At 37.1% G+C, this 17,458-nt stretch overlaps 1 protein-coding gene across 1 annotated transcript in view; it reads right to left on the reverse strand.

Moving 5' to 3' along the window:
• Positions 1-7,285: 7,285 nt before the first annotated feature.
• LOC123517115 overlaps positions 7,286-17,458 on the reverse strand; it is a 219,653-nt gene continuing 209,480 nt past the window's right edge. The window contains 1 exon segment of the mRNA XM_045277026.1: positions 7,286-10,220. Within this exon segment, the coding sequence (XP_045132961.1) occupies positions 10,120-10,220 (101 nt within the window). The 3' untranslated portion in view covers positions 7,286-10,119.

A 17,458-nucleotide genomic window follows, 5' to 3' on the forward strand; every position in this document is an offset into this window, starting at 1 on the left:
GATCAAATATCTACATCCAATCTGGTGAGAATAGAAGCTACTTGAGCAAGCTGTAAATCTTCACATTAATAATTATTAGATCATTGGATAGTAATCTCCAGGAGAAAATATTCCAAGTTTTCAATATGATATCAAGGACAAACAATGTACTTATAAATAATGCAGAAAATGCAAAAAGTCTGAGTATATCATTATTTACAAATAAATACCAGGGATGGCATGACTGCTACAGTACTGGAGCTCTATCTCAATAATCTTATAACAGAACCAAATACATATGAAAGGGAATCCTGAAGGCTTGATTCCATTTAATATTATTGTTTTTGCCATTCAAAGTTAGATAGCTTAAGTTATTTTCCATTTTTTGTTGTAGACTTATGAGGATAAACCTTATTCTGGACAATATCTGAGTGTATTGTATATGTATCTGTATTGAGATATATGAAAGGGAGATTAAATTTCTGATGTAATGTGAGAGTTTCGGAATTTTTAAACAAATTTCATTGTAATTGTATAGGTAAGTGGTGATCTTTGTAATCCGAGTCCTGCAAAAAAAACTGGGCATCTTTTAAGTTATGGCTGAATTACTGTAGAATATCAACTCTATAGTAATGGCATTAGGAAGTACCATCAACCTCTAGACAAAGTGAGTCACTAAAAATCTATGCATTATGATCTGTGGGGTCAACCAACTTCAGTCTCAAATTTGGAAAGGAATGACCATCTAAGCCTAAAAAAATAAATAATGAAAAAAAAAACAGTAGAACTGCCTACCTGCAGCATTAGCCAAAAAACATTACCTGTAGTATTAGCAAAAAAACAATCTAAAATGGACAAAGAATATGATAACTATGTCCATATTTAAACAGGAAATTTTTAAAATTCAGAATTTTTCACAACTATCCGTTGATGAGAGCTTCCGGGACATGAATGAGGCATCCAAGAACATTTGAAGATAACTAGAATGGTAATCAAATACTTAATTGTATGATAAAAATGAGTGATTTCCAATTATTTACTGCTATTTAGTAAGAAAAGGGCATCCTATAAGAAAAAATATGACCTGTTATTAGAGAAAGAAGAGTACAAGTGACACTAAAAATGGAATTCTTGTCAAAAGACAACTAGCTACTGTGCAAGGAAAAGGAGCAATACCTAAATACAGAAATAATCAACAGTTAATGGCCCTGTTAGGTAGAAATTATTTGTAAATAATTTGCTGCATTCAGCAATAATCCAATAAGTGAAATTTTAAACACACCCGAATTATTGTTGAAATTCACTAATCATCTAACTTAAAAATACTGATAAAGATGTCAATACACACACACACACACACACACACACACACACACACACACACACACACACAACTAAAAGTGATAAGGGCAAGAAACTAAAAATGATGTATACGAACACAGACGGGATTCTATCAAGTAAATTAGAATTAAAAGATTACATAAAGAAAGAAAAACCAGATATTGTATGCCTGGCTGAAACAAAACTAAATGAGGCAATCAAAATAGACATAGATAATAGATATAACGTATGGAGGAAAGACAGAGTGGGTAAAGGAGGAGGAGGAGGAGTCATGATAATGTTAAGGAAAGAGATGGTGGTAAACCAGGTGGAATATCAGGAAGGAAAAGCAGAAGTACTATATATTAAGATGCATATTAATAAAAAAGAGTTAACAATCATTGGAACATGTGTGCCACCAAAAACAAATTCATGGACCAATCAAGAATATAAAGACATGATGATAAATTACCCAATAAGGAGTCTAACGAGAGTTATTAAAGAAAGGAGAAAAGTGATATTAGTAGGAGACTTCAACTGTAAAGAAGTGGACTGGGAAAATTATGATAGTGATATGGGGGAAAAAGCCTGGGGAGAAAGATTATTGAACCTAATGATAGATAATATGAGGGACCAAAGAATAAAGGAAAACACAAGATTCAGAGGAAACGACGAGCCGGCGAGATTGGACCTGGTTTTTTACAAGGAGTATACAAATCAACGATGATATAAGATATAAGTGCCCATTGGGAAAGAGTGACCATGTAATATTAGAAATGGATATAGAAGAGGGAAAGGAAGATAGAGATGAATTACACAAAGGAGACTGATTAAATTACAGAAAGGCTGATATTGAGAATCTCAAGAACTATTTCAAATATGTTAACTGGGAGGAGATGGAAAACTCAGAGAGGGTGCAAGAGAAATATAACTTATTTTGGAAATATACAAAACAGGAGTCAGGGAATATGTCCCGAAATATAGACCTAAAGAAGGAAAGAAAGATTGGTTTAACGCAAGGTGTGCTAGGGCAAAGGAGAAAAGAGGGAAAAGGTGGAGGAAAAATAGAAATCCAGAAAATAAGGAAAACTTCAAAGCAGCGAGAAATGAATATGCTAAGATGAGGAAGGAAGAGGAAAAGAACTATGAAAAGGACATTGTCGAAAAATGTAAGGAGCAATCAAAATTGTTCTACATATTCATCAATGGGAAAATAGGGCAAAAAGAAACAATAGAAAGATTAAAAGGAGAGAATGGGATGGTGGAAGACCCAAAAAGTATGGCAGAACTGTTAAATAGTAAATTTCAGGTCTTTACTAAGGAATCCAAATTTGAAAGGCCATAGGGTAATAGAGAGACTGTCTATATGAAAGAGATTAAAGTAACCAAGCTTGAAATAAAAGAATTAATGAAGGAACTGGATGAAGAAAAGGCAATGGGACCGGATCAAGTCTCAGGCAGAATACTGAAAGAATGTAGGGAAGAACGAGCAAGTCCTACATACAACATCATAAAATACTCAATAGAAAATGGAACAGCACCAGTAGAATGGAAAAGAAATGAGGTGGTTCCCATATATAAGAGAGGAAGGAAGGAAGAACCTTTAAATTACAGACCTGTATCACTAACTAGTGCAATATGTAAGATGTGTGAAAGAGTAATAAAGAATCAATGGATCGAGTTCCTTGAAGACAACAAATTATCAAATAGCCAATTTGGTTTTAGAAAAGGGCGGTCGTGTGTAACAAACTTACTGAGTTTCTACTCTAGAATAGTTGACAGAGTACAAGAGAGAGAGGGATGGGTTGATTGTATTTATTTGGATTTAAAAAAGGCATTTGATAAAGTGCCACATGCAAGGTTACTGTGGAAGTTAGAGAAGGGTGGCTTAAAAGGAAGCATATTGAGATGGATAGAAAATTATTTGAGGGGGAGAGAAATAAGGATGGTAGTTAAAGATATGAAGCCCAAGTGGAGAGCAGTAGAAAGCGGAGTGCCGCAGGGGTCAGTATTGGCGCCTATACTTTTTCTCATATATATAAACGACATGCCAGAAGGAGTGAACAGCTACATAAATCTGTTTGTGGACAATGCAAAGCTGTGCAGAGTTATAAAGCAAAACGAGGGTGGTGAAATACTGCAAGAAGACATAAATAAGATTTGGGAATGGAGTAAAAAATGGGAGATGGAATTCAATGTGGACAAAAGCTATGCCATGGAAATGGGAAAGAGTGAAAGACAACCAGTGGGAATCTATAATATGGGAGATGGAGTAGAACTGGAGAAAGTAAAAAAGGAAAAGGATTTGGCAGTGATGATGGAAGAAAATAATCAACCGGTAAGCCATATTGATAGAATTTTCAGAGACATAATTTGCTAAGGAATATTGGAGTAGCATTTCACTACATGGACAAAGAAATGAGGAAGAAATTGATAAGTACTATAATAAGACCCAGATTGGAATATGCAGGAGTTGTGTGGACCGCCCATAAAAAAAACATAAGGAAGTTGAAGAGACTACAAAAAATGGTAACAAGAATGGTTCCAGAATTTGAAGGGATAACATTTGAGAAGAGACGAAAGACTATGGATCTACCAACCCTGGAACAGAGAAGGGAGAGAGGGGATCTGATATAAGTTTATAAATTGATTAACGGAATGGATCAAGTGGATAATGAGAGACTGATCCTGAGAGAAGAATATGACATTAGAAGCACAAGATCGCATAGTAAAAAACTGCGGAAGGGAAGATTTCTGAGAGATGTTAAAAAATATAGTTTCCCGCAAAAATGTGTTGAGACTTGGAACAGTTTGAGTGAAGAAGTGGTGTCAGCAAAGAGTGTGCACAGCTTTAAAGAAAAATTGGATAAGTGTAGATATGGAGACAGGGCCACACGAGTGTAAAGCCCAGGCCCTGTAAAACTACAAGTAGGTAAATACAACTAGGTAAAATACACACACACACACACACAATGAACACAAACAATGAACCGGACATAATGTGTGTGGTGGAATCAAAGTTAAGGCCTGAAATAAAGTTAGATTGGTTTGATGTCAAACACTACAGAGTATGGAGAAATGATAGAAAAAATAAAGGAGGTGGTGGTATAATGGTTCTTACTAAGGAAGATCTGATAGTGAAGGAGGTGAACTATAGTAAGAGAAATGAGGAAGTGATATGTATGCTTATAACAGATGGTAAGAGAGACATTAATATTATAACAGTATACATACCACCCAGAACCAGTGCTTGGGAATATGAACAGTATCAAATGATGATGAGAAATACTCTGGACAGAATGAAGCAGGAACTCATCAGAAAGGACAGAGTGATGATAGTCGGGGACTTTAATTGTAAGGATATAGTGTGGGAAGACTACGAAGTGGTAAACGGTGGAGAGTGGGCAGAGGAATTGTTAAACGTAGCAACAAATAACTTGATGACACAGTGGGTGAGATCACCAACAAGGTGCAGGGGACAAGATGTTGCAGCAAGGTTGGATTTGGTATTTACCAGGGGCATCTCCCTAAAAGAAGAAATTGAGCATGAATGTCCCTTGGGGAAAAGCGACCATGATGTCCTAAACTTTAAGCTGGATACGGAAATAAGCAAAGATAGGATTGTGGAACACAGGGAGGAAAAATTAAATTATACTAGAGCAAATTATAACGATATGAGGGAGTTCTTTAATGAAATTGACTGGTCTGTGGTATACCAGGAAGGAGATATGCAATTGAAATACAATAAATTTATGGATTTATATAACTCTGCTGTGAAGAGGTTTGTGCCATATCACAGAAAGAGGACTTTAAATAATAAACAGTGGTTTAATAGAAATTGTGAAGAAGCAAAAAAGAACAAAGAAAAGGCATGGAACAAACTTAAGAAAAACAGTGATGTATTATCAAGAGAAGTTTACAAAACAGCAAGGAATAGATATGTTGAAGTAAGGAGAACAGCACAAAAGGAATATGAACAGAGAGTGGTGGAAAACTGTGATAGTGACCCTAAAATGTTTTACAAATTCTTAAATGGAAAACTAAATAAAAGGGAGGCAATAGAAAAGGTAAAAAACAGGGAAGAAGTATATGAAGATGCTGGAGATATAGCTGAAATTTTGAACGACAACTTTTGCAAAGTGTTTACAAAGGAGGAGTATTTTATAGGAGAAGGGCCAACGGAGATAAAGCAAATGCAGGACATCATGGTTACTAAAGAAGATGTAAGGAAAATTATAAGCAATCTGGATATTAATAAATCAATGGGTACTGATGGCATATCTGGAAGGTTGCTAAAAGAATTGTTGAACCCTGTATTTGATATTGTGGAAACCTCTATACGAACAGGAATAGTCCCGATAGAGTGGAAAAGAGCTGACATTGTGCCTATATATAAAAATGGTAGTAGAATGGAACTGTTAAATTACGGACTAGTATCGTTGACTAGTATATTGTGCAAGGTATGTGAAGAAGTAATTAAAGATAAGTGGAGCGAGTATCTAGAAAGTGAAAACATTCTGAGTGAAAGGCAGTTTGGTTTCAGAAAAGGAAGATCGTGCGTATCCAATTTATTATGTTTTTATTCAAGAGTGACTGACATACTACAACATAGAGAGGGATGGGTGGATGCTATTTACCTGGACTTGAGAAAGGCCTTTGATAAAGTGCCACACAATAGACTGATGTGGAAACTAAAGAAGATTGGAGGAGTAAGTGATAAACTAGCAAAATGGATGGAAAATTACTTAGTGGGAAGAGAAATGAGAACAGTGGTGAAGGGAAGGAAGTCCGAGTGGAAGAAGGTAACCAGTGGAGTTCCACAAGGGTCAGTGCTGGGTCCCATCATGTTTTTGATTTATGTTAATGATATGCCAGTAGGAATTGACAGTTACATGAATATGTTTGCGGACGATACTAAAATTATGAGGAGAGTAAAGAATGTGGAAGATTGTAACAAGCTACAGGAAGATCTTGACAAAATATATGAGTGGAGTAAAGAGTGGCAGATGGAATTCAATATAAACAAGAGCCATGTTATGAAAATGGGAAGAAGTAGATACAGACCAAACAGGGATTACAGGCTGGGTGATGAGAAAATTGAAGAGACCAATGAGGAGAAAGACTTAGGAGTAACTGCAAAACACTCTGTCACCGGAGAAACACATTAACAAGATATTTGGAAAACATATAACATGCTCCAAAATATTGGCCTTGCATTCCACTACCAGATGAAGGAATGATGAAGAAGATATTATGCACCTTAATAAGACCCCAATTAGAATATGCAGCTTGCGTCTGGTCACCGCATATGAAGAAAAATGTGAAGAAAGTGGAAAGGGTACAGAGGCTGGCAACAAGGATGGTACCAGGACTCAGAGAGTTAGACTATGAGGAAAGACTGAGGAAGCTGGGCTGACCACACTAGAAGAAAGAAGAACAAGAGGAGACATGATAACTATGTATAAATTGGTGAACAAGATTGACATACTGGACAGAGAATTGATAAAGGTGACCGCAAGTAATTACCTCCGAGGACATGGGAAAAAACTAATAAAGGACATCTGTCTAAATGACGTGAGAAAGTACAGTTTCCCGCATCGTAGTATTGATAAGTGGAATAAACTGAGCAGTGATGTCGTTGATGCGGTGTGTGTCAATCAGATGAAAGAGAGAGATGACAGAGTGGACAAGGAGACAGGACACAGAGAGCTTAGCTCAGGCCCTGTAATACACAAATAGGTAAATACAAATAGGTAAATAATACACAAATAGGTAAACACACACACACACACATATATATATATATATATATATATATATATATATATATATATATATATATATATATATATATATATATATATATATATATATATATATATATATATATATATATATATATATATATATATATATATATATATATATATATATATATATATATATATATGAATAAATATTATAGGCACAATCAGATAGACTCCTCTGAATACTTGAATACTTTTTATTCAAGTTCTGATAAGATGGAAACTAGAAAATAAGGCATTCTTACCATAATCAGGTAGATGGGACAAAGTTCCATAGCATGTGAAAGTTCAGTTATGAATTGATTAAAATAATAATGAAAAAGGTCAGTTGCCTTTTTATTGTTTTTTCTTTTTACCATGATATGCAGCTTTGTTTAACAGTATTGTCGTTTGCTAGGGAAAAGTTCATATTTCCATAGGCCTTAATTTCACAATTCAAAATCATTGTAGCATTAAATACAGTACTCTCTTTCCTGATGTAGCACTCTCACCTGCTCTAACCTAATGAAGAATATTTCAATCTTATTCTTCAATCACATCCCTATCTTCATTTCATATCTGAGGCAGGTGTTTCTGTTTAGCTTACTGACATTCAAAACAGCACTACATACTATTAGAACTACACACACTAAAACAGCTCCCAGATTCACTCAACCTTCCACTCATTCCTTAACTGACAAATATATTCATTTGCTGCATCATTACCAGTCTCTTACTTTACACACCTGGTGGTTTATTTAACTTCATTTTTACAATTTCCACATTACTAAGATTAGGACCAATTATGTTATCAGCCTCATACTCCATACACAATCTTTTTTTCTCATCTCTATTACACTTTACACAACTGTGTGGATCTGCTAACAGGTGAAGAATTAGTTAACAAATAGAAAGGATGATGGTCATGAAATCAGGACATACTGCTTACAATGATTATCCAACTGACTCCCTTTAGTATCTGTTTGATTTCTTCTCATTTCTCATCATGTCTCTGTCTTTCTGTATTCCAAGACTACACTTAATATTTCCTAAACTAATGAACATTTCAATCTTCATACAACTTCCTAGCAGAATACTTGCTAGAAATTAATATATCTTACCCTTCATACAATTTCACAGCACAAAACTTGCTACAATATCTCATGAAAAAAAAGTGTCTCTTTCCCCAATATCAAAGATAATCAGTATTTTCATTCCATCATACTTTGTGGATATACTCGAGACTTTATTTACAACAGGAAGGTATAAATATAAAGCACATTCAATGAAAGTTTCAAGAAGGTAAGTCAGTAATTCCCTCTGTGGCTTGCCATTCCTACTCTTGCTGGAGTCTAAAGTTAGAAGACAAAAAGAAAAGAAGACTCTACTACAAAAATTAATTGCACAGTCAAAATTCTGGTGAAAGTTTTCTATGACAAGGCAAATAATTAACAAATTTACAGATGGTAACTAAAAAAATAGATTATGCAAAAAAATGAAAAGCGCTGAAAATCGAACAAAAAAAATGGGAAAAAGCAATCTATGGCAAAAGAGAAACTGAAAATGTAGAAGAGAACTAACTGATAAGGAAAATACCACCTGCTTCTACCTTGCCTGGAAGCTGTTGTGATTCATTCTCTTCACCACAAGCATGTGAAACACACTCTATACAGTGATGGATAAAACCTTTGTACTGCAAAAGTATGGTGGTGCTGGAGTCTTGGCCAATAGCTCTTCAAGATGAAAGGATGAAAGGATGTATATACTTGATGGGATTGTGAAGACATTACATAATTCCCATTAAGAAATAATTAAGATGGAAAAAGTAATAATGATGGTTGTCTATCAGTAGTGTAAATAGCCCTGAACAAAATAATTAGCATTCAAGTGGACTGTTCACTAACAATTGAAAAAATATAAAGCTACTGATGGAACAAACATATGAGCACTTGCCACAATCTAGCATCATAAAAAATATTGAAATTATGGATCTATTAATTTGTCGGTTGTTGATTATTGGGCAACAAATCTATCACCAGTTATAGATTATTGACTATCGCAGATAAGGTTATCGCTAGCAATTCATCAGTTATTGTGAAAAATCTTTGTTATTGTGCCCAACTATGGAAATAGGTTACATGTAAACTATAATGGAAGGCATATATTAAAAAGAAAATAACATGTGAGAATGGGAGGGTTGTTCTTGAAGACGGTAGAAACTCCAGAAGAACCATAAGCCCTCTTAAGGTCAAGATCACAGAGGGCTTACCCAGGCAATTTAGGTAAACTTCATCTTAGCACAAAGGACTACATATATGTATATTTTTATATCTTCCTTATGGAACTGCAGCTAAGGGCATTTCAAGATACTACAATGATTTAAGTCAGTCTTTAACCAAGATCAATCCATGTACTGACAACTGACAATACATGGAAAGCTCTATATATACAACATTTTCCCTCTTACATAAGAACAGCATTTACACAACTGTGAGTTAATCATACAATTTTCTCTACTTCTTGTCATCTGAACACAGGCATATTCAACTTTGCTAAGAGACACTTTCCGTTTGCAAATTTATGACAGCTTCATCCATCTACTTTTCATCAACAAAGTGATGAACAAACATTTTTCATGGATATGTCAGAACTTATTTCACATTAATCTACTCTGAATACTGACATGGGCTAACTTTGGTACCACCACCTTACCTAACAAGATCATACTCCCCCATAAAGCACTGTATATTTAGCCAGTTACTGAAGCAGTCAAAGACATTTTTCAATTGCACTCTCCATGATTTCAAACATAGCAAATTTAAATCTTACTGATATTCCCTCCATAAACTTATTCATGTTTCTAAAAAAATACCTAGGTAACTGTTCTATTGTATGATTCTTCACCTCACACCACCAACCTCCAAATCTTGAAGTTTGGAAGAAGAGAAAAACAGTACAGACTTACTTTATTGGGCAGCACATACAGCAAGACTCAGACTAATGCAAGACCTAGGCAGTGATACGGAGGCTCAGGTTACAGCAACCCCTGCACCAGAAGGGTTGCCACCATGAGAAAAGAGGCCATGGTTGGGTGGAGAGTGTGAGGAGAACTGCTACTCTCTGCATGGCGTGATCCTGTGGATATAACAGTTACCAAGTCAAGAATTTATAAAGATCCCAGGAAATGGCAGAGGCTATGAATGGATGCTGGATTCACAAAGGAGACTGCTTTTGACCAGAAAGGGATTATGAAGGAGTTTCAAGTAACTGGAGGAGATCAAGAACATGGAGAAAAGCTGTGGGACCTGATGGGGTATCAGGATGGATTTTAAGAGAATGCAGGAGCAATTGGCAGAAAAAGTTTGTGAAGTAATTGATGCCTCATTAAGGGAAGGAGTGCCCCAAGACTGGAAAAGAGCTAACATTGTCCCAATCTATAAATCAGGTAACAAGAGAGACCCATTGAACTATAGACCAGTGTCACTTACAAGTGTGGTAGCTAAGATGTGTGAGAGGGTGGTGAAGACTAGATGGACAACACAGATGAAGACTTTTGGTAGGAAGAGAAATGAGAACACACACATGTACAAGATAGGAAATGAAGACATAAAACACACACACACAGCACACACACACACACACACACACACACACACACACAGCTCGCTGAGAGAGGACACACTCAGCGGACGGAAGAAGGAAAATACTGAGAGAGGACGGGGAAAATACCTATGGTGTTACAGGGCCCGGTAACTCTAAGTTAGTGTCCTGTTAATGTCCTACTGTCGCTTAGTGTTGAAAGTGAGGATATGGAGAGTGATCCCTGAGAGGAGAGTGGGCGGTGATTGTTTTGGCCGTAATCAGCTGACGATAACAAAATGGCGTCTAGACAAGAGAGACTTTGAAGGTTTTATAACTACGCCAAAAGGACTGGAGAAATTGAATATGGATGCAAGAATCCGGGCACTGGAAAGTAAGTTCCTAAACATTTTGTCCATAGAAGAAAAACTGGATAGAGTTCTAGCCGAGAATGATTCATTCAAAAAAGAGATCTATTTGTTAACGTTAGCAAATAAAGAGCTATTGTAGGAAAAAGTAGAGATGGAGAAAGAAAACCAACAACTAAGGAAACAATGTGAAGAGATGAAGGCTAAACTCATGGAAATGGAGATAAAAATATCCGAAGGGACTTGAGGAAGGAGGAATGCCTTAATCTAATTGATACCAGGATGAAAGAAGTGAACCATGAACATCAGGAGGTACAAAGGTCGTTTAGGAGATAGTAAAAAGCAGGAAGAGGAAAATAAAGGGATTACGCAGAGGAAATGGTAAAGGCACTAAAGGAAAATGAGTATGTGGTGAGAGATATTGCTGAAAAGAAAAATGTGTGATCATAATAGGATTGAGGAGGAAACTAACAGGAACTGGCAGGACAGGAGGGATAAGGAAAATGACAGGATTAAGTCTTTACTGAACAAGATCTCTGTGGAAGAAGAGGACCTATATGCTGAGGTAGAAGAAAGTGTGAGATTGGGAGCTTTTGAGGAAGGCAAGAATAGACCATTAAAATTGAAATTAAAGTCTCAGGTGGCAGCGAGGCCTTGTTGAGGAGGGCTTGGAAACTTAAGGACTCTGAGGAAACCAAAACAATTTACATAAGAAGAAATATGTCACAAGATGAGCGAATGAAAATGAAGGAGCTTGTAACTGAAGTGAAGGAGAGGAATGACGAAAGAACAGAGGAGGAAAAGACCAAGTTTTTTGGAGGATGAGAAATGGGAGGCTAAAGAAGTGGTGGATAAAACAGACGGAATAGGCATTACATGGAAGAATGAGACTAGGAATGGAATAAAAGTGACTTACACGAACATAGATGGATTTCTGTCTAAGAGGCTAGAATGTATGGATTACCTAAGAAATAACGAACCGGACATAATGTGTGTAGTGGAAACAAAGCTAAGGCCCGAAATAAAGCTAGACTGGTTTGTTGTAAAACACTACAAAGTATGGAGAAATGATAGAAAAAATAAAGGAGGTGGTGGTATAATGGTTCTTACTAAGGAAGATCTGATAGTGAAGGAGGTGAACTATAGTAAGAGAAATGAGGAAGTGATAAGTATGCTTATAACAGATGGCAAGAGGGACATTAATATTATAACAGTATACATACCACCCAGAACCAGTGCTTGGGAATATGAACAGTACCAAATGGTGATGAGAAATACTCTAGACAGAATGAAGCAAGAACTCATCAGAAAGGATAGAGTGATGATAGTTGGAGACTTTAATTGCAAAGAAATAGTGTGGGAAGACTACGAAGTGGTGAACGGTGGTGAGTGGGCAGAAGAATTGTTAAAGGTAGCAACAAATAACTTGATGACACAGTGGGTGAGATCACCAACAAGGTGCAGGGGACAAGATGTTGCAGCAAGGTTGGATTTGGTATTTACCAGGGAATCTCTAAAAGAGGAAATTGAACATGAATGTCCCTTGGGGAAAAGCGATCATGATGTCCTAAGCTTTGAGCTGGATACAGAATTAAGCACGAATAAGATTGTGGAACGCAGGGAGGAAAAATTAAATTATACTAGGGCAAATTATAACCATATAAGGGAGTTCTTTAATGAAATTGACTGGTCCGTGGTATACCAGGAAAGGGATATGCAATTGAAATACGATAAATTTATGGATTTGTATAACTCTGCTGTGAAAAGTTTGTGCCATATCACAGAAAGAGGACTTTAAATAATAAACAGTGGTTTAATAGAAATTGTGAAGAAGCAAAAAGAACAAAGAAAAGGCATGGAAGAAACTTAAGAAAACAGTGATGTATTATCAAGAGAAGTCTACAAAACAGCAAGGAATAGATATGTTGAAGTAAGGAGAACAGCACAGAAGGAATATGAACAGAGGGTGGTGGAAAACTGTGATAGTGACCCAAAATGTTTTACAAATTCATAAATGGAAAACTAAATAAAAGGGAGGCAATAGAAAAGGTAAAAAACAGGGAAGAAGTATATGAAGATGCTGGAGATATAGCTGAAATTTTGAACGACAACTTTTGCAAAGTGTTTACAAAGGAGGAGCATTTTATGGGAGGAAGGCCTACGGAAATAAAGCAAATGCAGGACATCATGGTTACTAAGGAAGATGTAAGGAAAATTATAAGCAATCTGGATATTAATAAATCAATGGGGCCTGATGGCATATCTGGGAGGTTGCTAAATGAATGTAAGGATCAATTGTTGAACCCTGTATTTGATATTGTGGAAACCTCCATACGAACAGGATTAGTCCCGAAAGAGTGGAAAAGAGCTGACATTGTGCCTATATATAAGAATGGTAGTAGAATGGAACCGCTAAATTATAGACCAGTATCGTTGACTAGTATATTGTGCAAGGTATGTGAAGAAGTAATTAAAGCTAAGTGGAGTGAGTATCTAGAAAGTGAAAACATTCTGAGTGAAAGGCAGTTTGGTTTCAGAAAAGGAAGATCGTGTATCCAATTTATTATGTTTTTATTCAAGAGTGACTGACATACTACAACATAGAGAGGGATGGGTGGATGCTATCTACCTGGACTTGAGAAAGGCCTTTGATAAAGTACCACACAATAGACTGATGTGGAAACTAAAGATGATTGGAGGAGTAAATGATAAACTAGCAAAATGGATGGAAAATTACTTAATGGGAAGAGAAATGAGAACAGTGGTGAGAGGAAGGAAGTCCGAGTGGAAGAAGGTAACCAGTGGAGTTCCACAAGGGTCAGTGCTGGGTCCCATCATGTTTTTGATTTATGTTAATGATATGCCAGTAGGAATTGACAGTTACATGAACATGTTTGCAGACGATACTAAAATTATGAGGAGAGTAAAGAATGTGGAAGATTGTAACAAGTTACAGGAAGATCTTGATAAAATATATGAGTGGAGTAAGGAGTGGCAGATGGAATTTAATATAGACAAGACCCATGTTATGAAAATGGGAAGAAGTAGATACAGACCAAACAGGGATTACAGGCTGGGTGATGAGAAAATTAAAGAGACCAATGAGGAGAAAGACTTAGGAGTAACTGCAAAACACCTTGTCACCGGAGAAACACATTAACAAGATTTTTGGAAAACATACAACATGCTTCAAAATATTGGCCTTGCATTCCACTACCTAGATGAAGGAATGATGAAGACAATATCATGTACCTTAATAAGACCCCAGTTAGAATATGCAGCATGTGTCTGGTCACTGCATATGAAGAAAAATGTGAAAAGGTGGAAAGGGTACAGAGGCTGGCAACAAGGATGGTACCAGGACTTAGACTATGAGGAAAGACTGAGGAAGCTGGGGCTGACCACATTAGAAGAGAGAAGAACAAGAGGAGACATGATAACTATGTATAAATTGGTGAACAAGATTGACATACTGGACAGAGAATTGATAAAGGTGACTGCAAGTAATCATCTCCGAGGACATGGAAAAAAGCTAATAAAGGACATCTGTCTAAATGACGTGAGAAAATACAGTTTCCTGCATCGTAGCATTGATAAGTGGAATAAACTGAGAGTTGACGCGGTGTGTGTCAATCAGATGAAAGAGATATATGACAGGAATTGACAAGGAGACAGGTCACAAAGAGCTTAGCTCGGGCCCTATAATACACAAATATATAAATACAAATAGGTAAATACACACACACATGATAGCTCAGTGGTTAAAATGGCTTTAAGGTTGGACAAGAGAGAGGACCAGGGTTCGATTCAGATGGGTGGAGATATTTGGGTGTCTCTCCTTTCACGTAGTGTTCACCTAGCAGTGAGTAGGTAGGATGTAAATCGAGGAGTTGTGACCTTGTTGTCCCGGTGTGTGTGTGTGCCTGGTCTCAGGCCTATAAGATGGAAATAATGAGCTCTGAGCTGTTCCGTAGGGTAACGTCTGGCTGTCTCGTCAGAGACTGCAGCAGATCAAATAGTAAAACACATGGTAGCTCAGTGGTTAGAGTGCTGGCTTCACAAGCCAGAGGACTGGGTTCGATTGTCTGGAGATATTGGGTGTGTCTCAGTTCACTAGTGTTCACCTAGCAGTGAGTAGGTAGGATGTAAATCGAGGAGTTGTGACCTTGTTGTGGTGTGTGTGTGTGCCTGGTCTCAGGCCTATCCAGATCGGAAATAATGAGTTCTGAGCTGTTCCGTGGGTAATGTGGCTGTCTCGTCAGAGACTGCAGCAGATCAAACAGTGAAACACACACACACACACACACACACACACACACACACACACACACACACACACACACACACGGACATCGTCGATGGCGGATGTGGTCGCTGAGCTCCAGAGCAATCATCTCTAATTCTACAGTTACCATTGCCTAAGAGTAACCAAGGTGGGAAAGGAGCTGGTAATGTTTGTCCCGTCTCCATATAGTCATGTTAACTGTTGATTAGCAAAATAATGTCCAGGAAGGTAAATATAAACTGTAGCCTGCGTTTGAGCCATCAGCTGGTTTGTTTACATCTGCGCAACATGGCGGCCGTGAACTCGAAAGATGAATCAGACTTCACAGGATTTCAAGGAATAATGGAGAAGAGCGCTTTATGTGAAGAAAATTCTGGAGTTGGAAGGTAAAATTGAAAACTGTTTGAAAAGTATGGGGCCTGGAAACGAGTTATGACAATGTAATGAAAGAGTGTGCCGATATGAAGAAGGAAAATGAAGCACTGAAAGAGGAAGTTAAGCTAATTAAAGTGAATTGCGAAAATGTGGAGAATCTCTAGGAAAAGTGATGGAGAAGCAGGCTGAATGGAAAAAGTCAGGAAGTGGAAAGAAAGGAGGTAAATTACAAAGTTGCAAGTCTGGAAAAGGAAATCAAAGAGTCTGGGAGAAAACTTTGGGCCTTGCTGAAATTATAGATCAACAGATCATAGAAGAGAAGATTGCTGAGAAAGTGGTGAAGGTTATTAAGTCAAATGAGACATTGGTGAGGGAAACTGTAGACAAAAAGAGATGTGTGGTGATATTTGGTGTGGAGGAGGATAAGACACCGAGTAAAATGGAGAGAGAGAAAACATAAAAAGGTGATAAATAATATCATTAATGTGGTGCAGGAGGAGGAAAAGACCTAGTACAAGAAATAGAGGACTTCCATAGAATTGGAAAGTTCACAAGAGAAGGTATGAGGCCAATAAGAATCAAACTTAAGTCACAAAAGGATGTAGATGAATTGGTGGAGAAGTCATGGAGGCTAGCCCAGCAGGAAACAACAAGGAAGATTTGGTTGAGAAGAGATCTCGGTGAAAAGGAAAGAGAAATGTTAAATGAGTTGAGAAAGGAGGCTTTGAAAAAAATGAAGAGAGGACAGAAGAGGAGAAGAAAGAGTTTTTCTGGAGAATCTTGGATATGAGACTGAGGAAGTGGTTCATAACCCAGAAAAGTACAGCAAGAAAGGACTAAAGAAACTTACGATGAGCGAATGTAATGTATTCCAACATAAATGGAGTGATATCGGGATTTTAGAACTCAACGATTACTTGAGGGACAAGAACCCAGATATTGTGGGTCTTACTGAAACAAAACTGAGAGAGGGAGAAGACCTGATGATGGTTGGAGAAGGAAATATAATGTTTGGAAAAGAAATAGAGTAGGTAAGATGGGAGGAGGAGTGATGTTGCTGGTTAAAAAGATATAAAGGTGGATCAAGTGAAAGAAGGTATGGGAAAGGCAGAAGTGCTAAAGATCAGAGCAGAAACTAATGAAGGAAAAAGAGGCACTACATAGTGGTGTACGTACCACCTAAGACAAATGCATGGTCAGTACAGGAATATGAAGAAATGATAAGTGATACAGGAACATGTCTGGAAGAAATGTTGGGTGGCTGTGAACGAACTATAATGATGGGAGATTTTAATTGTAAAGAGGTGTGTTGGGAGGACTGGTCAATGGAAGGATCAGAGACAACATGGGAAATACACTATTGACACTGGCAATGGAAAATGTGTTAACTCAGTGGGTCAAAGAAGATACTAGGTTTGGAGGAGAGGGAGCATCGTCAAGACTGGACTTGGTCTTTAGTACAGAGCCAATGGTCATTGAGGAGATGAGGGTGGAGTGCCCTTTAGCAAAGAGTGATCATGCAGTTTTGGAGTTCAAGGTGATAGATGAAGAGAAATCTAGAAGAAATGAAGAATATAAAGTGGGAAGATGGAATTATGCCAAGACAGATTTTGGAAACCTAAAGAAATTCTTTCAAGAGACAAATTGGATGAAATTCAAGAGTGCTAAGGAGCAAATGAAAAGTGGAAGGAATTTATAAAATATACAAAGAAGGTGAGAAAAATTTGTACCAATAAGACAACATAGAGAAGTTGGAAAGCAGGACT

Source organism: Portunus trituberculatus, chromosome 41, assembly GCF_017591435.1.
Source record: "Portunus trituberculatus isolate SZX2019 chromosome 41, ASM1759143v1, whole genome shotgun sequence".
NCBI lineage: Eukaryota > Metazoa > Arthropoda > Malacostraca > Decapoda > Portunidae > Portunus > Portunus trituberculatus.